Source organism: Myotis brandtii, unplaced genomic scaffold (assembly GCF_000412655.1).
Source record: "Myotis brandtii unplaced genomic scaffold, ASM41265v1 scaffold190, whole genome shotgun sequence".
NCBI classification, from domain to species: Eukaryota; Metazoa; Chordata; class Mammalia; order Chiroptera; family Vespertilionidae; genus Myotis; species Myotis brandtii.
In genome coordinates, this window is record NW_005357076.1 from 3464223 (window position 1) to 3488511 (window position 24289).

Genomic DNA, 24289 nt, shown 5'->3' on the forward strand with positions numbered 1-24289 from the left:
GAACCACAGATCAGTTTGTTGAGAAGGAAGCAGGATGAACTTGGTCATGAGAAAGCAATGGAGCAGAGGGGAGTGGGGAGCTGAAAACCCCGTTGGAGGCGCTGACAGCGTGCGACCAAACAGCACTGTGGCTGAAGAGGCCGCACGGGAAAGGACATGGCAGAAGCGTGACAGTGGCTACTCATGCGGGACTACAAAGCCATAAGCAACGCTATGAAGGCATCTGGGGGGGTCCTAGTGTCACTACGAATGGAAATAAATAATAAAAGGTGGGAGAGTATTAGTTGGAAAAACAACATTTTGGAAGTTTAGTCAGCATTAGAAAAAGGTCAAAGTTTCACTGTTTCTGTATGAAAGTGAAGTGAGAACAAGAGAAATAGCTAAGACCTATGTGACAAATAGGAGTTGACTGATTGATTTTTGGGGGGTTGGGGAGAAAGGGACGGGACGCAGGTTTGGTTGGAGCTTTGACCTTTTGCTTACCATCATCCTGATCAGGTTTAATCCTTCCGTCTGTCAAGCTCCCCTTCCCTGGTGAGGGGGTCCCCATCTGAGGGGTCACTTTATATTTTAATCTGCCTAGCATCCTGTGCTTTTTAAGGAAAGTTGTTCGCTTGAAGTGAGCAATTGCTTTAAAAATACGTCCTCTAGCCATCCCCCAGCTAGAGGAGGAGGAGTGAGCCATAAACCTACTTCTAATATCTCTTTTTCCAAAGAAATGGGCTTTAGACTTTGCTGTGGAAGAGAATTCAGTTTTACGACGCATACGCTGGGGTGGTGCATAACTTGGGTGTCCCTTCTTTCGAGACTGTCCCTGAGTGGTATAGATATGAGAGAGTCCATCAAAGAGTGCCTTCAGCTGGCTGTTACTAGTGAGACTGCTCAGGGAGGGCACACTGGACTGGCTGGAGGAACTCTGGGGAGAGGTAGAAGAAGTGGACGTGCTGGACTTTTGTGAACTGGGGCTCTGACCAGAGATGGGGGCTCGGGGTGGAAGTGAAGAAGGTGGAGGTTTTAGCTTTTGTGTGGTACCTGTAGCCAACACATGAGAAGTGCATGACTGTTTCTGAGAGACCTTTTTCCTTGGACGATAGTGCTTTGAAAAGTCTATTATTTCACCTCGTGATCTGCGACCATCAGGTGATGGTGTAAAAAACTTAGTAAGGCCATCAATGAGCCCTTTGGTTTTCTTGTTAACTTTAAGTGTAGAGGCAGAAATGTAGGTGGAGGTGGTGGTGATTTTGGTGGTGGCACCAGGCCGAGTGGGGTCTGTAACAGCCAATCTGCTGCTTGAGTCCTTCCCAGATGCAGCATGACCAGATGAAGGTGTGGTACAGACTTTAGTCTTTTGACCCCTACCAGGTGACCCCCTTCCTGTGAATGCATTCATGGATCCTTCATCACTGGTTACAGACCTAGGCAAAAATTTAGAGAATAGTATCAGCATTTAATAATAGAATTATAAAGGTATCTAAAACAAATTTATAGCAACCAGTTGCATTCAATGTGCTTAAACTTCAGAAGCTGAATTGCAACCCTAAGGACTGTTTTTATGTGTGTGCCTCCACCTAGATGTCTCTCTGTTGAAAGTTAGCAGCAACTACACCTGTGTGTCACGATTCTCCCAGGGCCCATCCAACAGGTGCTGGAAGAATCCATGTGCACCCAAGGGCAATCAATATAAGTAAGAAAATTTTTGAAGAGACTGAGAAAACCCAATGTTTTCATTATAATTAAATTAAAATGTTACCCTTGTGTTGTCACCAAGTAATTATGATTTCCTGATATGTCTTTTCTAAAATATTAAAGGAAATAAGTCATATTATCTAGAAGCAAAAGAGTAAGCTTATCTAATTTCTAGTTAGAAGCAATTTTAACTCAAATGGAAAATTTATATAAATAGAATTTGGGTTATGTCTATAAATTAGTAGGTTTTTATGTGTGGGTTTTCTTGTTTGTTTTTAAAGAAAATACTAAAAGATACCCTTTTCCTCTCAGCAGTTTATGCTTAGGATGACAAGATAACCAATAATACTCTCTAAATAAAGGAGACAATTAATTACAGCATAAAATATTGCTGAAAAAATGACAACAATAGCAAAAAACCGAAGGAATGATTAAAGAAAAGCTACAGCAGGTCAGACATGACATGGAAAGTCTGGTGAAGCAGCAGCACATTTACCATGGTCGTTATCAGACACTTGGCGTCAGAATCTCTGTACACGGGTTCTGACTGCTATTGCGGTTCATTTGGTGGTTTCGCCTATACAGCTGTGTGGTCAACAGAGACTGGAGGTCACTCCATTAACACAGCTCCGCACAGGAAGGGCAGCTGTCTGCCTTCACCTCAGGTTAGGGCTTGGAAAGCTACCCATTTTGCAGCAGAATTTCATACAATGGAAACATTTGCATGTGAATTATGGCTGCGCTGGGGCCCAAGAATGCACTTTAAAAATTATCAATTTAGCTGAAGGATAATAATGAAGAAATGGAAGCCTGAAAATGGTATGATATAGAATTACAAAAATATTTTAAGTAATCACAAGTAGAAGACCACATTTGGGGGGTCATTTTGTACATAAAGACATGATGAACAATTTCAGCAGTCAGCAGAAGGGGAGCTGGTGCAGACCAACGGGGCAGCTACCAGCTCATCTAGGGCGGCTCACCCACCCCAGCTTGTGCCTGGCGCCACCTATTCAGCCAAATCAGGTTAACGCTGGAGATCTCTAGTGTCACGGTGAGGGCTACCAATAAACAACTCATCCAGGCTCAATGCTTCGCATTAGCACGCGCATTTGGACTGTATCTGGAATCGATTGCCCAGAAAGGATAATATGCTTATAAAGCATGTACAAAGGAAAACTCCCTAGACTGTCTTAAAAATTCCTAAGCTCAAAGGACAATTTTGGACAAACAAAAAGTTAGGATTGGTGCCAGATGCAATTTTCAGCTGCGTCCTTTGTTTAGAAAGTTTATATCCTAATTTGGTTTTTTTAATTGGGCCCTGAGGATACAGTCCCATTTCAAGAACAATGCTTACACAGGATGAATGCAAAAACATAATTTCTACTTGAGCTGATGCTAATATGAAAGATTTTATTTTTATTTTTTGTTTGCCTCCAGAAATTAACAAAAATTCCATTTAAAAATGTCTACCAGTTAAAGGGTTTTCATAAAGAGTCACAGAAAACTCTAGAAAAGATCACACATTTTCTCTTTCTCCTCTGAGAGATGGATACAGGTGCAGAAGGACACTTTTTCTGAAAGCAGGTAATATAGTGAATTGCTTCTGATAAAATTAGGCAAAAAGAGTAAGCAAGTCAGATACTTGGTGTTTGTTCAGGGTGTGTGTAGAGAGCACTTATTCATTTTTACATCTCAGTGACCATTTCAGGAACTAGACAATGGGCTTATTAATAGAACTGCTTCAGATATGCAAGTCTGCTGATTTCATTTCTAAACACCTTACTTAATACTCAGAGTCAAATCCCTACTCTATACAGGTTTTACAAACTACATGCATTCCACTTCTTATCTTTTCTCTACTTTCCAAGTAATTCCTGCACATGTTCTACTGGGCTTTAATGCAACCATATGGCAAAGGTAGTAGAAATGGGTTTCTCATAGTAGAGCTGGAGGCCACAGAGAATTGTTATTCTGTATGTACTATAGGTCTGCACACATATGCACATACCAAATAGTCCTGTCTAACTCTTTGGAGGCAAACATGAGGACAGCCATTTGCAGGTTTCTCAGATGGTCATATTTCATTAAAGGGATCTTGAAAAGTTACAATACTAAATTAGCACCAGAAAAAATAAGTATTTTTCTAAAATGTTATCTGGAGTGACAAAATAGATTCACTAGAGACAAATCCCTCTCGTTTTAAAATTCCCACATAACTATTGTATAATTAAGGTCTTCTAATGCTCAGCTAGTAACAAAGTAGGCCGAAGGACTGTTTCCTGTGCTGACATTCTGCTTCCATCCTGCTGCTTGAAAAATGTCACTTAGCATCACAGATCCTGCCAACAGAAGACCCCAAAATGCCAACTGTAATTAAAAATGTTATTTTCAAAAAACTTCCACAGCTTATATAAAAGGAGAAATATACCCCATCCCTTGAGTTTGCAAAAATGATGGTAAAAAAGTTAATGGGACCTAAGGGGGTTATAATCACCTATATTTTAAAGCACAACATAAAAGATTTCTTTTTGATAAGATCTCAACCTACAACAATCGTTGCTTTAATTTATTTTTCGGTCGTCCAATGGGTTTTGCATATCGACGTTTTATTTGTGCAGCTTTCTCATGAAGTAGTTTTCTTCCCTTTTTCTTTGGTCTGCAGACTTGGCAAATCCACATCCCTGAATTAATACATATATGAGAAAAATATTTTAATGTTTCATTTTAGGAGAGACATTAAATATAAACTGTAGCTGTAAGGATGCCTGCATGCAGAACATGACTCCGAAAGGTGGCTCATTCCCTTCTGTCAGTCTCTTCAGGAAGCCATTGTTAAAGGTCAATTTCCCTGTCAAGGTGGTGAGAGCAGAGGGCAGCCCCTGTCTCAGAGCCTTCCTATAAGGCTTTCCCAACATGTCACCACGCCTCCCTCCTCCACATACACACACAGGACAACCCGAGCCTGTCAGATACTATATGTCTTTTGATTTGAGGAAGATATTTTCAAGTCAGTCAGTTTTTGGAACATCTGGACAAAAATATTTATTTTATCATCTCTTTCTGGAAATTTTCCACACTAAAAAAACTATCAGTACAAAATATAATTTTTAAATTAAAACTTAAAATGTTTAAGTACTATGGAGCTACAATTATTAAAACTATACACCTGGCATAAGGAACTAGGTCAAGGATAAGAACTGAAAAGCCAGAATACCGAAAGCTAGAGAAAAGTTTAGCATATCAAACACGTTTTATTTCAAATCAGTGGCGAGTTATCAGATAAAATGACTCAATACGTGGTAATGGAACAAACAGCTATCTAACTGGTAGGAAAAAAATTATTCCCTATCCTTTACAAAATAAATTCTAGGTAGGTAAATATTATAATAGGGCAAATAAAATATTACAAGTACCAGGAAAAATCCATGGATATTTGTATAATCTAAGCATTACTGACATTTAAGACTGAAGCCATAAAAGACTCATGGATTTAACTGCATAAAAATATGAGCTTCTGCAAATCAGAAAAAAGGGTGAAAATCCCAATAGAAAACTGATTAATGGATAAAACAGGCACTTTACAAAGATTATATACAAACAGCCAATAATCAAACACACAAAAAATGTTCGATCTCACTACTTAAAGAAAATAATTATCAGACATCTTTTTCCTTTTATCAAATCGGTAAAAATTTAAAATAAGGACACTGTATTTCATTGAATATAATACACTGCTGACTAAAAGATGCATCTGATTTCAAAGATGTTAAAATGTTTGGTTTTTTAAAAAGTGTGCCTTAGATTCAATGTAATAAAGTAATGGTGAGTGCCGGTCATAATACAGGGAAGCAGGTATTCTCATACATAGGTGGTTGGTCTGAAAACCGATACAACCTTTCATGTACACAGCCTTTGATCCAGCAATTCCTCCCCTAGGAATTTATCTTAAGGCAATAATTGTGGATGGAAAAAATTGGAAACATTTGTAATGTCCACCATAGGGGACTGGTTAAATAAGTTATGGGTTTTTTAATACAAGGGGTTGCAAAATCAAATATGTTCAGGAACCACCCAGGTATAATACATGTGACTGAAGCAAGCTGGAATGTAACACACCAGGGAATAGTGAGACTGGGGTAAATTGGAGCATGCATACTCTACCTAAAGAACTCAAATTAAAAATTTTAAAAATATTGTAGCAGCTCTCCTGTAATGCATTTAGAGAAGTTGTAAATATTTATACATATTTATATATCGCCAACAAAGCATATCTGTGGCCCACAATCACCAGGTCTGTAGTCTCTGCCCTACATATTATGGAGTTCTACACACTTGTTAAAAACTATGTTAGGAGAACATTTAATGATGTGGAAATGTTAGGATCTATTGTTAAGGTGGGAAAAAACATAAAGTTACAAATCATATATAGAATGTTCCATTTCTTTTTAAAACGGTATGTGGGGCAAGAAGGAATTTCTAATTGATTTTTCTTTTTATCAACCTGTGTTTTCTAAATCTTTCACAATGAAAATGTACAAATTTTGTAATAAGAAGGCAAAGTTATTTTAATGTTTAACATATAAAATGAGAAAAAGGATAATGAGCTAGGCTTTACTTATACAATAAATAGAGAAGGAAAACCTTACCCCGTAAGGATATAACCATATAAAAGTTCAGATGCTCCTGTTCAAAATATCAACTAATGGCCAAGAAAATGGTGATGGCTCCTGTTGCAGGATCTTTGAGTCATCATTATCACCATCATCTCAAAAATAGGTAATTTCTTGCCTCTGAACATAGTACTGAATAATAGGGAGAGTGGTTTGAAACTTTTGACCTATCTAATCTAAACTTATTCTAGTAAAGAAATAGTTTCAGGAGAGGAAGTCTTTTTATCCCTATATCTGAATTAGAGTCTTTATTATATACATTACCCTCAAACTAATCTGTTACATTCCTCTGGTCATAGTCTGTGCCAAACCCGTAAGTACTAGAAGATGGGGGATGAAAAAATGCTTAAGGAACCTGTAAACCTCTGAGCTGTCAGACAGCAGGACAAGGCTAATGAGCATGTAATAAAACACATCTTAAATATGGTTTAAAAATTCACCTTTTGGCATTCTGGAAAGTGGGGGGTCACAGCACTCCATATGGAATCCTCTATCACAGGAGTCACAAAAAAGCATATTATCCTGTAATGCAACATATTAGAGACTAATTGAGACTGAAAACAACTGTAAAAGGCCACAAATTCGTATGTTATCCAATTAACAGTAAGAAAATATAATAAAGGAGCTCCATGATCAATGCTGAAACCTGACATCTGTTTATTTAAAGGAATATAGCAACAGTCTACAGGAAATAAGAACCTAGACACGGGAAACTAACACTTTTCCTGGAGATGGAGCATAGAGAGCAGTACTTACTGCATTTTTGCCTTGGATTCTACACGCACTGCACGTCTTGCATTCGATGCACTGCCACCTTAAGGCCTTTACATTTGTTGTTAGTTCAGGACAAAATTTCAAACAGGATGGGTGTCCTATAAGAATAAAAAGTAAATTGTTTTTTGGGAATGGTGCCTTAGATGTTTTTAAACTCCCATTCCTTAATACTTAATATAGTGGTAATGCCAACCAAAAATCCTTAAGAACTTGAAAATACAAAAATATCAAAGAATCCAAATTATACTTTGTTTTTCTGCCTTTTACCCCTGTATGTAACAGAGTAACTGTACAAATGTTTTCCCTAAGAGAAATTGGTTAATTTTATACCAATTCTAATCACAAGTCTTGGAGAACTTGAAGATGATAGATACTTAGATTATTCCTGTGCCTTCTGGTAAACCTCCTGCCCTCACCATCATCATAAACCATCATAAACCCAATGTTTTCTGGTTTGCCAAACCGTGACGGCAGTGCCAAAGTTCACACAATTCCTACTCTATGTGTGTAATGAAATCATAAAACATAAAGCAATAGTTAGCTAACTAAAAAACTGGGGCTGCTTAACATAATACAACTACAAATGCCTCCTTCTTGCCCCCCCCCCCTCCGCAAAAAAAAATCCAGTAGTATACAAAGAATATCCCATTGCTGGAATATACAAAAAAGATAACTGTGGCCATCTTGACACCGAGTCTCTGAATTTAAATTCTAGAAGTAGGAACAGAAATAGTAAATTTGAGAGTTAGAATGTTGAAAGATCAAGGTCAAATGTAATTCACCAAGAAGCATACCCTCAACAGGTCTCCCCATTTTCGTGCGTGTTCAGCTTTTCCACACTCTTTTGGGCACACTTTTTACCTAGCAGCTCTCACTTCACAGAGGAAAACTTGAGACCCCAAGGGGCAGCGCCAATCAAGAAGGCCAGCCCGGCTGTGCTCAACAATCAATAATAGATTCCACCACAAGGTTTGGGGAGTGGGAGCCCATATTCTGGAGAAGGCAATTCAGTTTAAAATCTGATGGTCTTTATTCATATAAACCTGAGATCTCCAAGCTTGATTTTATTTTTCTAAATCTGGTCTTAAAATAGTAAGAACATTAGTAAATCCCATGTGAAAGAACTTATAACCAAGCTGCAAGAGAAACCTGAAGGGTAATAAAAAATAAAAAAAAAAAAGAAGAAGAAGCAGATTCTGCAATTTCAAAACTGTTTTATAATTTCCTGACTTTGGCAGGCTCATTGTTTAAATATGTATTTTGGGTCGCTGCCAAAAAGGTCCTCCTCCCTAAAGCTTAACAGGTGCTTCATAAAATTCCACCCACCAGGAGATTTGGCTTTTTGAAGTAAAAACATTCAAAATCAATCATCAATACTGTTAATAAAAGCACACTATTCCTGAGCTTAAAAAAAAAATCTAAACATCTGTATTTAAGATGTTGAGCAAATAAAATGTTGTCATAGGAGAATGACCTCAGGCAGGAGAGACACCCGGGCAGATGCATTTAACCTCTGACACCATTCTTTTACAAGGGCTTCTCTCATTCAAATAAACGTGGGGGAAAAGTTTAAATATATAAAAATGGTATCAATCACCACTTTCTGCAGCAACAGCAAACAAAGACAGCTTGCTCTTCGACTTTAAGAAGTATACTCTGAAGGGGGAGGGAAGAGGTCTACTTTGATCAAGGTTCCCCCCTCCCCCCACCTTATATAGTGGGGGTAAAAACTCAAGTTTTAAAGAACAGCAATTTAAATTCCACCCTTAAAATGGGTCCCATCAGTTTAAAAGTATACCATTTACTTCTCTTCCCCCCACCTTTTATTACTTCCTGTAAGTCATACATCACTAGCACATATGACCTCAATTTCATGCACAAAATTTTTTTCTACATTAAAATCTGCTTTTGTTCTTTGTAGCTTAATATTCAGCAACTAAGGTAATTCACATCATTTTATAGCTTACTATTCTCACAGATATCCTATGAAAAATACTTTTTAATAATTTAATAACATTATATATTTTGAAAATTAATGGATTTCAGCTACTTTCAATCAAGAGTACAGAATATTCTCCCTTTTATTACTTTCACTCACTTTAAGCAATATTTCTCAATTACTACCATTTAAGCTACTCAAATTCTAAAATCTTCAGCCTATCTTTCCCTTAGGCAGCAATCTAACTTTTATTTAGCTCAAGAGAATTGGCCATAGATCCCTGCTGGCTCTAAATTTCTATGATTCTGGAAAAGAATGCTGAGGGACAAAGAAAGATTTCCACTTTATTTTCTCATGGCCAACTTTAAAATAACACAAAAGACTGTAATTGAGTCCTGATATACTAATATACAATCTATAGTAATTAGATGAAAGACAGCAATGTAATTCCCTACCTCCCATATAGCCATTCCTCTCAACAATTTCCTCTAAAATTCAGGCTCTCTCTGCTGACACAATTCATGGTGGTTTGTCTTTCTGGAATTTGGTTTGCTTCTGTGGTTTATAATTTATCAGGTTTGAGATCATAATATACATTCATTCACTCAACATTCTTATTACAAACACATATTAAGCACTAGTAGCTTATAATAGTTTTATCTAGCAAAACCAAAGGAATAAGTACCAAAGAGACCACAAACCAGTAGAAATGACTTTTGGAGGAAGTACAGTGGCAGAAAAACTGGGCTCTGTAGTAGACAGAATAATGGCCTCCAATGATGTCTATACCATAATCCCTGTAACTTGTGAACACAGGGCCTGGCATGGCGAAAGGGACTCGGCACATGAGACTAAGGGTCCAGGACTTGAGACAGGGAGATTATCCCGGATTATCTGGGAAGGTGAGATCTAATCATGAGTGCTTAAAAGCAGAGGATCTCTTCCAGCTGGGTTAATAAAATGAGATGAAAGGAGGAGGAGGAAAGGTTCAAAGTGGGAGAAGGACTCCACCAAACTTTGACAGCTTTGAAGATGGAAGGAGGATGGGGGCACAAGACAAGAACTATAGGTGGCCTTTAGAAGCAGGGAATGCCATTTACCTGACAGCCAGCAAAAAAAAAAAGGGGGGGGGGGCGGGTAGGGAGGATCTCAGTCCTACAAACACAAGGAACTGAATCCTGTCAACAACTCTGTTGGAATTTGGGACAGCAGAAATAGAAAACTAATATAAACTCAGACACTGGGTCCCTTGGACTGGCTCTCTGACCAACCACCTGTCGATTTGAGATAGTGAGGAAAAGGACAGACATTTCTGATCATATAGTTTAGCAGGAAAGATAGACAAGCACTCAGTCCTACAAACACAAGGAACTGAATCCTGTCAACAACTCTGTTGGAATTTGGGACAGCAGAAATAGAAAACTAATATAAACTCAGACACTGGGTCCCTTGGACTGGCTCTCTGACCAACCACCTGTCGATTTGAGATAGTGAGGAAAAGGACAGACATTTCTGATCATATAGTTTAGCAGGAAAGATAGACAAGCATTAAACAAGAATTAGGGTAACACATGACAATGGGGTGGCTCAGAGACATGAAAGAATCTAAGCAGGGGGTTAGACAAAGGCCTTCCTAAGGAAGAGACCCAAAGGATGAGTGAGATTAGATGGGACCACAGGAGGGGCAGGATGGGAGAAGCTAGCATGTGCAGAGGGAGAGGAGAGCATGATACATTCAAGGGGAGGAAGGAGGTGTTTTGTGCACATAACATGAGGTGCACATAACATGAAAGTGATGGTGATGTAGAATATAGTTAAGAGCCCAATCCAGGAGAGATTTTTGGGCTATTTTTAAAATTTTGGGTTTTTTTCCTACTGATCATTGGTAGTCACTGAAAAATTCTGTGATTAGATTTACAATTTTAAAAAGTAACTTAGACTGCAGTATAAAAAATGGCGGAGGGGAAAGAAGGTCCAGATTAGATGTAATTATTATAACAGCAGATCTGAGTTGGTTTGGTGGGTGTGTGGACATATTGAGGATGTAGGATATATATTAAGACACAGAATCAATAGAATTTTGGATTTGTTGGTGTGAGAGAACAGCATGACTCCAAATTCAGGCTGTGGAACTGAAGGAGTAGCCAGCCAGAGGTACACCAGTGGCTAAAATGGTAGGCGAATCAAGATGTGGCGTGTTTGTTATTTCTGTTGTTATTGTTATGCGTGTTGTTTTTGGGTGGAGGGAGCAGGGCAAGGCTGATAAGCTGTTTTGGACATTAACTTTGAGAAGCCTGTGGGGCCTCCAAATGGAGAGGTTCTGGAAGCATTTATATCTAAGGGTCTGGAGCTGAGGAGACACTGTGAAGCAAAGGGAAAAACACAGGGCCAAAGTCAGAAGTCTGGAGAAACACTTAGAGGATGGAGAGAGGCCAAGGAGCTGACAAAAGACGTGAAAGGAAGTGGCAGGGAGAGAATACAGAGAATATGATATCACAGAAGCCAAAGAAAGAAAACACTTCAAGGAAAAAGGTTCTCAACAGGTCGAACATGGCTGAGAGGAGTATTCGGTGTGGACTGAAAGATGTCCGTTAGATTTTGACAAAGACTGAAAAGTGACCTTCAGATTTTCACTACATGGAGGCAACAAACCCAGGAGGGATTTCAGGTCTCCTGAGAGGGGGGCTGATATTCAACCCCCTTACTGTACAAAGGTAATTTTCTTACTCTCCCAGCTACGTCACAGCAGCCTTTCTCTGTGTCTAGTTTCAATGAGCTTCCACTTAGAATGATGCTGTAATTTTGAACTGTACACTTATCTTAGATTTGCTAATTTGAAAACACACATGCACACAACTCATCTGTAAGTAAGATTTAACCACCCAGCAATCTGAGCAGCAGACACAAAATTTCATTTGGTATAATATCTAATACTTATGTGAAGCTAATTAAAGATAATTTGGTCTTAATGAGGCAAAGAGAATATAACAGTGTTAATTTCAAAGTAGGCTGATCCATGAAAGTCAAGTAAAATCACTTTCTAGTCCCAACATTTCCTAGACATGAAGACTATCTGATGATTCCCACATTCCTATCAGTGGTTACAATGATCCTTCACATTTGTGGAATGTTTTATAGTCACTGATAATTTTCGTATCATTCTCTCACTAAATCCTCACAACAGCCCTATGGATATAGGGTACAGATGTCCCCTTCTGCATTTTACAGATATGGAAAACTGCAGTTGCACAGCTGGTGAGCAGAAGAGAACTGGAAGACCACATCTGGGGCTCCTTGCACTATATATGTCACCTCATGTCTTTTTTGTTTGTTTGTTTGTTTGTTTGTTTGTTTTTAGTATTCTTATTGATTTCAGAGAGGAAGGGAGAGGGAGAGAGAGAAATAGAAACTTCAATGATGAGAGAGAATCATTGACTGGCTGCCTCCTGCACACTACAAACTGGGGATTGAGCCCGCAACCCAGGCACATGCCCTGACCGGGAATTAAACCGTGACCTCCTGGATCATAGGTTGACGCTCAACCACTGAGCTACGCTGGCTGGGCCACCTCACATTTTTACCACCTGCAAACCCGAATCATTTTTTCAAAAGAACTTTAAGCAGAAAGAAACATAGTTAAAGAAAATACTGGCCATTTGTGATATTGCGTCATATTAAATAGAGAAAAATTTCTAATTGTCTTGATGATGTAAGCAGAAGGAAACATTCATTACTCATGTCTATGAAATCTAAGCAGAGTTTAAATGTGACATCATACAAATGGTACTTCAGATAGAGGCAGCTAAAAACCAACAGGCACATGTGGGAAACACATTTCAGAACGATCCTCCATATGGGCTGCCATCTACATTTCCTTTTCCTGGTTTTATACTGCTATGGGTATTTTTTTCACATAAACATCTTATATTAGTGATTCCTTTGAACACTACAAATGGTCTCAATTCAATCCTAGACCCAATGGACTCAACTGAGTGTGAAACAGTGGCCATTTCCATGAGACCAACGAGGGGTACCACCAATCTGTAATTCCCACTCAAGAAACTGGACTGTGGTAGAGGGGCTCCCGCCATTATCATAGGGCACTGTTGAGCCATGTCAGCTGGCTTTATTCTTTTTCCCCCTATAATAATCAAGGGGTCCCAACAGGGCATTATAACTACAAGATCCCGTCCTCCCAAACTCTCTAAGAAGAGCCATATTTTATTTTGAGCCTTCTATTTGAAGACTAGCAAATAACAGAGTCCACTCATCTGATCTACCAGCTGAAGTAAATGCCTACAATGCATCTCCCCGAATTAGGAACAATGGTTCTTTTGACCAACATAGCTGTCTCCAGACTGGCACAATACTCAAGGGAAGATTAAGTGAACCTCAACAGTAGAGCCGGATCCCATTGCAGAGTCCAGAGAAGCACTCTGAGCCATCCTCTGTCCTAAACAAAGGAACATGATGACCCCAGGGCTTGAATTTCTGCCATGACCCATACCTCCACTCCAAAGCCTCTGGCTCTGTCTACCTGAAGGGAGGGGGAAAGACTGGTGCACAAAATGACTCTAGCTATATAAGCCTTCTAGACAGTATCCTCAATTCATTCTTCTCCGTGTGTTAAAAGAGAAAACAAGAGAGTATTTTTGAAAAAAGAAAACAACACTATACCCACACACCCTGGAAAAGTAAGAAGCTTTGGAGGAAAAAAATTTCAGTGACCTCAAAGTATAAAGGAGATCAAAACTCTCCTTTGGCAGGTCTTCAATCTGGGAAACACGAAGGGAGATTGATTACATCAGAAAATCTAAGATCTGCCTGTTTAGAATTACACCTTTATACCCTGTGAAGGAGGCCTTGAAGTTATGATCTAGAAGATAATGATCTCGAATTCCTTATCAACTCAAGTAAGTGTATCACCAGGGGTAAGGAAATATATGAAGGGAACTTTTCTTCCCACACTTAAGTGCGTCTTTAATCTGTCTAGACGCCCAGACAAATACATACTCATGAAATAAAATAGTGAAGGGTACTGTTAAAGTACCACCTTAAAAACCACAAAGGGTAGACCCTAGACAAGTGAACACCACTGAATTGATCAGGCAGTGAAACAAAAGAATAATTCATTCAGAATGAGCCTCATGCGAAACCCAAAAGATAACTAAAGAGTCTGAACTGATGAGTGAGGCACTACCTCACCAGGCTAAAACAGAGAGATTGTAGGGTTGAAATTTATTAAACTGAACATACAGATAATGTTTCCCTGCCCTTTGTCACTATCCATAATAACATGGGCAGTAAAAGGATTTAATGAATCTGTAGAGCCCATCAAAAAGACTGTCAGAATGCATTTCTCAAGGAGAGTTTGAAATGTCTTATTTCCAAGGCTCTCCCTCCTAGTGAGGTCCTGAAGCTGCTGGATCACATCGAGCCCATCAAGTTCAACCTTCATAAGGGGAAGAAGCGTCATTGCACAACACTGCCATGCCCTGGTGTGAAACACTTCCTCCATCCAAGCATCGAGCAGCTGCCAAAAGCGGTGATAAGATTTTAAATTACTTGCAGCAATTAAGGACAACAATATCAAATATGCCCAATTATAACAATGGCAGGCATTTATAGCTCACTTACCAGAGTCGTCGTAGGCCCTCTGCTAGGCTGTTTACTTGTGTCCTTTCCCTTAATTCCCACAAAACCCAAGAGGTAGGTGCTAATATTACCCGACTTTCTAATGCGGACGCTAAGGCTCAGAATGGTTGAGGAATTACCTCAAAGAAGAGGAGCTAGGCTATTGCTGGCTCTTCAGTTTGCTCTTAACCACTACATGACACTGACTTCCTAAAAGAAAACATGCTATGGTGTTTGTTGTTTTTAAAGATAACTATAACTACAGAAATAGTAGTTGGCTATGAATTTTAAAATAACACTTTCGGGGGGGAGTTTCAGTAAGCTGGAAGAAAATTTAAAGATTAATACAAGGATTAATTTTCAAAATCTAATAAATGCCACTCAACCTATTGATATGTATGTACATGTGTTTAAGTATGTGTATATGTGAATACATAACATATAAGCATATACATATCTCAGTTATTCAACCGTCACCTGCTGAAGAAGGAAGACTGGCTTTTAATGTAAGACAAATTATTTTAATGTAAGCAATTTGACTTTTAGTTTTTATTATGAAACTAGAGATGTGGTCTTCAAATGTTGAGAAAAAGGCAGAAGTGACAGTTATCTTGAAAGCAGATGGGGGTCCTGCAATTTGCCAGAGATCCATGTCCCTGCCCAGCATTCCTTGATTTCAACATCACCTTCTACAAAGACCATTCTTTTCCTACCTAATTCTAGGCAATTTTAATTTCTTTCATGCCTGATTTCTTGATTCTATCATTGCAATTTCCAGAATACTGTCCCTTTCAGTCACACAGAGCTGTGATGTAATACTATATTTCACCAGTAGGTGTCATGAACTGAAATACTAGATATCCTAACTCAAATATCTCTTAATTGAGACTTCAGGTTATAGAAAACACTTGCTTCTATTTGTATCCAGCTTGAAAACTTAAAATTCTCCTCATTGAATCTGCCTGCAAAGTAGAATACTTTACATTGAATTACCAATGCTAGTGTGAATTCAAAGCTTAATTATAAATATTAATATACTAGATAAATTATATAAATATATATAACTTTATGTCAATGCTAATATATTCACACTTTTCTCCCCTCCACCTGTAATTACTCATAAAATTTTTAAATGTATGCTATTACCAAATAATTGCTTTAAAACAAATACAGTTTTGCCTGGTCGGTGTGGCTCAGTGACTGAGCAGCAACCTATGAACCAGCAGTTCAGGGTTCAATTCCAGGTCAGGGCACATGCCCGGGTTGTGGGGCTCGATCCCCAGTAGGGGGCATGCAGGAGGCAATTGATCAAAGATTCTCTCTCATCATTGATGTTTCTATCTCTCTCTCCCTCTCCCTCCCTCTCTGGAATAAATTAAAAAATATTATTTTAAGAAATAAATACAGTTTTGAAAGAGATAAATAGTATGTAGCTATAATGGGGAGTCATTATACATATACAAAAAAACACACCAACTTACCACTACTGCCACAATCTGCACAAGAAAGGAGTTCTTCTGGTTTCTTTTCACGATTTGATTCTTTAGTCCCCAAACAGAAGCTACATATTGGAATGGGATCAGCACGGGGCTATAACAATTAAAATGAAAAAATATTGTTAGTCTTCCATTTAAAAATTAAGAACAACACATTAAAGTCAAAGGCTGCTTACATATTTCTTTAACAAAGAAAAACTGCTCAATAAGGTGTCCAAATCAGCATTTTCTGCTAATAAAATAAATCTTTAAAATTATCTGATACTAAAGAATTTATTGCCTGAATGTTTTTAAGTGTAATACATAAGATTTAGAAATAATTTTTATTAAACCAATGAAATTATCTATATTTATAAAAGCCTGAGTGACCGTTACAACCAAACAACCGGTCGCTATGACATGCACTGACCACCAGGGGGAAGACACTCAATGTAGGAGCTCCCCCTGGTGGTCAGTGCATTCCCACAGCCAACCTCCGATGGCTGGCCAACCTCCCACGGTTCCTCCCCTCGGCCAGCCGGGTGGTCAGTGCCCTCCCACAGTCAACCTCCCGGGCCAGCCAACCTCCTGTGGTCCCTCCCCACAAGGGACCCTACCCATGCACGAATTCGTGCACCGGACCTCTAGTATGCCATATAACTTTCCATTAATGAACATTGAGGATTCATTTGAAATCTTGTATCGTTCCCATAACCTACATGCCTATAATAAGTTGATTCATCTATGTACTCAGTATTCGAGATTACAAATATCATGTACTTAGGTCTGACTATTGAGCTGAACTTTATCAAATGTTTTAGTGCAGGTTACTGTTATTCTCTCTCTCTCTCTCTCTCCTCTCTCTCTCTCTCTCTCTCTTCCCCTAAACGTCATCAATTTTTAAAAAGTAAACCACATAATGCCACATAAAGGAAATAAACTCTCAGTCTATGACATTCCCACTTTAATATAAGAAATAACAAAATATTTGTCTAACCCCCTAGCACCCTTTAACTCTCTCTAAGGAAAATGCTTTGAACAATGTATAAATCTGCATACATTTTGTGTCTCCATTGTTATTTATGACTACCAGCAATGCTATTATTCCCATCCATATGAATAGTTGACTGTGCCTACAGATCTGGTCACATTTATTTTGAACAACCAAAACTGTATGAAAACTAAAATTTTTTTGCATATTCCAAGCCTTCACACATGTGTGCCAGCCATCTGAATGCAACTATAATGTATTTATATTTAAATCTCTTGAATCAAAGATTCAAGGCAAGAAAACTTAGTATAATCACAAAATTTTTAATGTAAATTTAAAACAAGATTTTGCTAGGTCTTTCTAAATATACATCAGCATAGAATAAACATCATTTGTTCAGTTACTCTATCCCAAATGCCTTAATACATTGCCTGATGCACAGTAGGCACTCAAAAAATATTTGCTAACTGAATAAATGAAAGAAACATAGGCTACTTTGACAAAAAAAACAAAACAAAAACACAACGCTCATCTCAAAGAAAATATTTCAAATGCTTACAATGATTCCAACAAATGTCCTGGTTCACTGTGACAACATGTCTTCAAAAACCAGAATCCATCTTATAACCAAGCATCTACAAAATTGTTGAATATGGCTGTTAATTTTATCTTACAATGTCAGTGTTCATCATTTTGCCCTTATTTTCAGTTTAATGTGTTCTTTTAATAGGCACAGGCTTTACTTTCTGAGGTAGCTATGCAAATGTGTTTTTGAGGCCCTAGTTAAAAAAGAGTATAAAACAGTTTGTAATAGAAAAAGAAAAAAAGACAAGCTACAATAAATTGGTCACTGACTCCAGCCACAAATTTTTAAAGGCCAGATAATCAGCACTGCATAATTATGGATCCATAGTTATTACTTGCAACTGCTCAACTGCAGTACCTTGGGAACACTTTTGTTCCTTTAAATAGCAATTAAAAGAACAATCTGGTTTTAAAATGACAACATTCCCCTGATAGATTCTAGCTAAAACCCAGTCCTTGTACTAATGGGATTCCTGCTTTCATTTGATAGAACAATGCTCAAGCCATTGCTGCCGTCCTTGCAGTGATAAATAATTTACAAAATGTCACATATCATTCATGCAATGAAACAAATCCCAACCTGCCATCCCATTTTTCTTTCCCAGATGAATTTTTAGCTGCAAGAAAGACATGGCCATCAGCCAGCATTCATGCTCATTTTTCGTTTTTAACTAAAGGTAACACAAAGGACAAAGGTTGCTAGTAGTTCATGGCCAGAAAGACTGATGTCCCACACTCTGCCCAATAATAGAAAGCATAGATGCTATCACTTCACGCTACATTCAAGCGAACCCACCATGCTGATGAATGCTCACCGCCATTTATTTTAGGGATAACTATCTCACAATACTCTATAAAACCACTGCATTATACAGAAATGTCTGCCCTGCTGAATTATTGATAATTCAAAGCACTTTTTGCTAACCTCAGTATAGCCAAGTCTAATTAACTTTAAAAAATTGTCACTTGTATGAAATGAAACTTTTACAGTAATGCATGTAAATGGGTCACAGAATTATTATGATTCACTATTCTCAATCAGACTACATATAAACTGTTTCAAAAATAATCCCTGGTAATAGATTAAAATGAACTGCAATCAGAAAGAGGTCTGAATACAAGGCAACTCGATTCTATGCGAGTCCACTGCAGACAAATCATATTTAAGAAGCCTGAAAATATCTCCCAATTCTTAATTCCTTTCTTTGAAATGTCACAATGTTGCCTAACCTGTTGATCACATTTTCTTATCAACATGCCTGAATAGTTCAAGCTGAACTCGAGAATTAACACCCATGAAAAGGCTTAAACTCTGCAGACTGCTTAGGAAGCACGTCCTCTGTATCTCTCATGTACTGGCCATGGGGAAGGGGCGAGGGTAGAGGCCACTCACACACTATCTCATTTAATCATCTTAACAACCCTGCCATGAATGTATATTATTGCACACTCATTTTAGGCAGGAAATTGAGGATCTGAGAAGTTAGGTAACTTTTCTAAAGTTGCACAGGTTCAACTGTGGAACTGGGATTTAAACACAAGCCTATCTTCTCTCAAAGCCATTCCTCACCTGTACTACCCATCACTCCACTCCCCCTTTTCTCCTCTCAGGAAAACAGATATTATCTTTCCATCAGCGACAATAACTCTTTATAAATATGCTCAAAACCTTTTCCTTTTAATTTCTTCCATTACCAATGGCATAGGGCAGTGGTCGGCAAACTCATTAGTCAACAGAGCCAAATATCAACAGTACAACAATTGCAATTTCTTTTGAGAGCCAAATTTTCTAAACTTAAACTATATAGGTAGGCACACTGTTATTAACTTAATTAGGGTACTTCTAAGGCTTAGGAAGAGCCACACTCAAGGGGCCAAAGAGCCGCATGTGGCTCGTGAGCAGCAGGTTGCCGACCATGGGGGGGGGGGGGGTTTGAAACGATTTAAAAAGCAACCATTGACATGCAATATATTATTAATTACAACGGAGAAAGATACCTTTACAATGGAGAGATCTGACAGACACTGCCTTAACCCAGTGACTGAACCCATCACCAATATGGGACAAACAGACACCATGTGCCTCCCGAGCATTACGCTGAAGGATACAGCACTGCCTATGCAGTCTTCTCCCTGGAAACATTTGCCCTGAATCTAATCATAAGGAAACAATCAGGTAATTCCAAACTTAAGGGACATTCTATAAAGCAACTGGCCAGGACTTTTCAAAAAATGTCAATATCATATAAGACCCAAAAAAGGGCAGAACCAATGTAGGCAACTAAAGTGGCAAGAAAACCAAATACAATTCAGGATCCTTGCTTGGATTCTGAATTTTAAAAATACTCACAGCTATAAAGGACATAATTTGGATAATTATGGAAATATGCACTAAATAGTAAACAATATATAAGCTAGATATAACAATATTGAGTCAACAGAATTGTGATAATATAGGAGAGTATCCTATAGCATTCTTAAAGGAGTTGTGTGCTAAAATACTTTAAAGTGCCATAATGTTTACAATTTCAGTTCAAATGACGCAGGGGAAAGCCTATTTGTGTGTGTGTGTGTGTGTGTATGTGTGCGCGTGTGTGCGCGCGCGCGCGTGCAGGGAGGGAGAGAAAAAGCAAACATGGCGCAATGTCAACAGTTGGTGACTCTATAAAGGGCACGTGGGTGTCTTCATTATAGCATTCTTTCCATTTTTCTGCATGCTTGCAATTTTCCAAACAAAAAGTTGAGGGGGAAAGAATACCCCCTCCATTCTCAAAAAAAGATCTAGAATAAATTATTATACAGTTGGACTACAAGAGAGGGAAAGAGAAAGCAAACATGGCGCAATGTCAACAGTTGGTGACTCTATAAAGGGCACGTGGGTGTCTTCATTATAGCATTCTTTCCATTTTTCTGCATGCTTGCAATTTTCCAAACAAAAAGTTGAGGGGGAAAGAATACCCCCTCCATTCTCAAAAAAAGATCTAGAATAAATTATTATACAGTTGGACTACATGCATTTATAAAATAAAATCTATCAATCTAATAACCAAGTCACAGAAAATACAGAGGACAGAGGAAGGTGTCGATCTAGTAGATAGCAGAGGGATGCAAGTCCCAAACTCTCCAGGACAAATGACTCAGTTTCATCAACGAAGAAATTAAAAGGGAGACAGCGAGTAAGCAAGGCTTTTCAGCCAATCACAATGTATGTTCCTTATCTTGATCCTGATTTTTTACAAAGTAAATTGTAAAACTAAACAAAATTGCATCACCTGCTGGGGGACCTGGGGCTAGTTAGCCTGGAAGAACCTGTTGGGAGGGGCAGCTGGGTGTCTTCATGCAGGGGAGAGGCTCAGATTTGTTTTCTATGAGCACAAAATTTGGACCAACAGGGGTGATTGCAGAGTTAAATTTTCAAGAGTTGGCCAGCAATAGAAAAGATTGTGTAGATTTTTTTCTGTTGCCTTTATTAATGTATTTTTTATTTCAGTTTTTAAATTGCAGCCAAAATATAGATAACATAAAAGTTACCCCCTTAACCACTGTTAAGTACGCAGTTCAGTGGCATTACGAACATTCGCCTTATTGTACAACTATCATCACCACCGATCTCCAGTACTTTTTCGTCTTCCCAAACTGTCACCTTGTCCCCATTAAACACTAATTCCCTATCCCCCCTCCCCTCAAGTCCCAGGCAACCACCCTTCTATTTCCTGTCTCTAAGTTTGATTCCTTTAGGTGCCTCCTTTAAGTGAAATCATACCATCTTTGTGGAATGGATTATCTTGAGGCAGCTGGAGGCCCCAGTAATCAGAAGACCAAGAAGAGGCTGAATGGCTCCTGCAGGACGGTGAGGATGCCACAGCCAAGGAGCCTCACACAAACTGGGGATCTGGACCCTTCAAAGGTCCTTTCCAGATTAAACATTTTAATGGTTTCATGGCTGGATAATCTCTAAGGCCTTTCCCAGCTCAGCTGTAATTTTTTATTGATTCTATTATACTTAAAAGACATTTTAAGAGTCTTCAGGACCCTTGACCACAAAATTAAATAGCCTTTCAAGACAAGGCATTTTTAAGAAGTTTTATATTTGCGTATGGTTACTTTTGTTTCTGCCATGAAGGAAACATGTTTGTTAGTCTTGTTAATCTAAGTAATTGGACAAAAATAAATGAAAGCTCCTGCACTCAATCAGAGCCAGGGTATCCAGGCTCACATTCTCTTTCTAACAAACACACAAAACAGGGGGTGTGGTCTCTATTCACAATGATCGGGGATATCGCCCCTTCTTTCCATAGTCCTCCCTACAGATTCATCTCCTCAAGTCATCTACAGCTTTCTTGAATCTACTCATAAGACATACCATTTTAGTCTTTGTAAGTGTTAGAAATAATTCAGCATTTTTTCATTCATCTATTCATTCTTGTATCATGGAAAGACCTAGATTTATGTTCTGTACTCCTAGCCTCAGGTCTCCTCATTTGTAAAAGGCCACAATAGTTAGTGTCCATGTTGTTTAGCTCCAGGGCTGCTGAAGTTCAAAGGTGAGTGTGTGTGAAGTGCTGTGTAAACTATAAAATTCTATTCAAATACTGTTATGATTATTGCAAAATTCACTTTAGCTATAAAAACAAAAAGCGCCAACAACTTCAAGTCCATAACAAATAAAGATCAGCACAAATGAATTGTTCTGGAGTTCAGAATTACTCCATAAAAGACTTTGATTCTGTGAGCTCCCATGATAAATATTAATCTTAGAGGGCTTTTTCTTTTTAATGAATTAATCAGGCAGTACAGGAGCAGGGTATAAAGTGCCTCCATGAGAACCAAGAGGCCTGTAACTGATTTAATAAAAGGAAAGCTCAATGTAAAAGGAAAGAAAAAGGTGTCAAAGGAAGAAAAGCACAAACAAATATAAAATCGTAAATGAACCATACCACAAAACCAACAAAGGATTTATAAATCCGAGTATCAGACAGTTCATCTTTGGAGAGTGTGCCCTACACTTGAGCTCAGACAACTCATTCAATGACTCCAAAACGAGTTATAAGAAAGGGCTGTTTTAAGACTCTTCTTTATGTCTCTCTTTAATTTGCACCCCTTTGTCATTCTGTACTTAAATCTGAAGTTTAAGTAATGCTTTGCCATTTACTGAAATGCTTTTCTCAAGTGTCTCACTTGTGCTGAACACAAACCCTGTGAGCCAGGGTTGGTGGCTCTGTCTCCATTTTACGGGTAAGTGAAATGCCTCCAAAGGGTCACACGGCTATTAAGCCTGCTGACTCCTAGCCCTTTGCTCTTTCACTCCCCCCCTGGTTGGTCCCTCATGTTGTTTGCAGCTTGATTCAGATATCACATTATCAGATAGGCTATCCCAGACTACTCTCTCTGAAATTGCATTCCACCAGGGCCCCTCTGGATCCTCCGGGCCTTGCTTTATTTTTCTGCACAACAATCATCACTATCTAACATATTATGTGTCATTTATTTGTCTTACTTTATTTCACTTAATTAAACTATAAAAGCTCCATTAGGAGGGCATAGACTTTGATCATTGCTGTAGCTGCAGCCTCAAAATACACATTGAATAAATGAATGAACAAATGAACAAACTGACTGTTTTCAGGTTAGCAACTGGTTCCTCTGGTTCAACAGGTCCCAAAATAGTGACTACTTTCTTTACTTTAATATATATCCTCGATGACTACACGATAACATGCGAAGCAACCATTGATGGCACGGTGGGTTCCATCACTGTCTAATCTGAAGGCCTTTGTTCTATTCTGGCTATTTATAATGATTGACACTGGAAATAATTGTCCTTCCCTGGGTATAATCTGACAAAACAGAACGAAAAACTTTAAATCAGCTGGGAGGAAAATTATCTGACCTATTAAGTACTAACTATTAAGGCTCAGTCAGTAATAGTCACTGTAGGCTGCAGGGAAGGCAGATTTGGGGCCACGCCCAGTTGCCAGTACCTAATTGTGACCCCCTTCTTTCCCTCTCAAGAAAGAATTCTACAAGTAAAAAAATAAAAAATAAAAGAAGTCAAGGAAGATAAATACACTGCAGTGAGAGTAGCAAAATGATAACAAAGAACGTGAATCTGTTAAATCTATTTTTTTAAAATATTTTATTGATTTTTTACAGAGAGGAAGGGAGAGGGATAGAGAGTTAGAAACATCGATGAGAAACACCGATCAGCTGCCTCCTGCACACCTCCCACTAAGGATGTGCCCACAACCCAGGTACATGCCCTTGACCGGAATCAAACCTGGGACCTTTCAGTCTGCAGGCCGATGCTCTATCCACTGAGCCAAACCAGTTAGGGCTAAATCTATTTTTTTTAATATCTTATGAACTTCGGTGCTTTATTAGCAATGAATATTTTCCACAAACTGCACAACTGACACCAGTGGGACAACAGAGGTTGAAAACTGTTCGTGTTGTTTTAGGGTAACACACTTTGTGTGTGTTTTTTGCCACTTCAGCACTCTACTTGACACTTATCTAATAAAGAACCAGACTT

The 24289-nt window shown here is 38.5% G+C and overlaps 1 protein-coding gene across 4 annotated transcripts in view; it reads right to left on the bottom strand.

Annotated features, from left to right (window-relative positions):
- The window catches only part of KAT6B (K(lysine) acetyltransferase 6B), a 186275-nt gene that overhangs the window by 49723 nt on the left and 112263 nt on the right, over positions 1-24289 (bottom strand). For 2 of the 4 annotated variants that reach the window (XM_005864652.2, XM_014538358.1), the window contains 5 exons: positions 16188-16296; positions 7116-7231; positions 6800-6881; positions 4238-4370; positions 484-1415 (listed from right to left, as the gene is read on the bottom strand). In XM_005864652.2, coding sequence (XP_005864714.1) covers positions 484-1415; positions 4238-4370; positions 6800-6881; positions 7116-7231; positions 16188-16296 — 1372 coding nt within the window. The remainder of the gene's footprint in view (positions 1-483; positions 1416-4237; positions 4371-6799; positions 6882-7115; positions 7232-16187; positions 16297-24289) is intronic. The other 2 variants (XM_005864653.2, XM_014538359.1) reach the window with 2 other exon arrangements.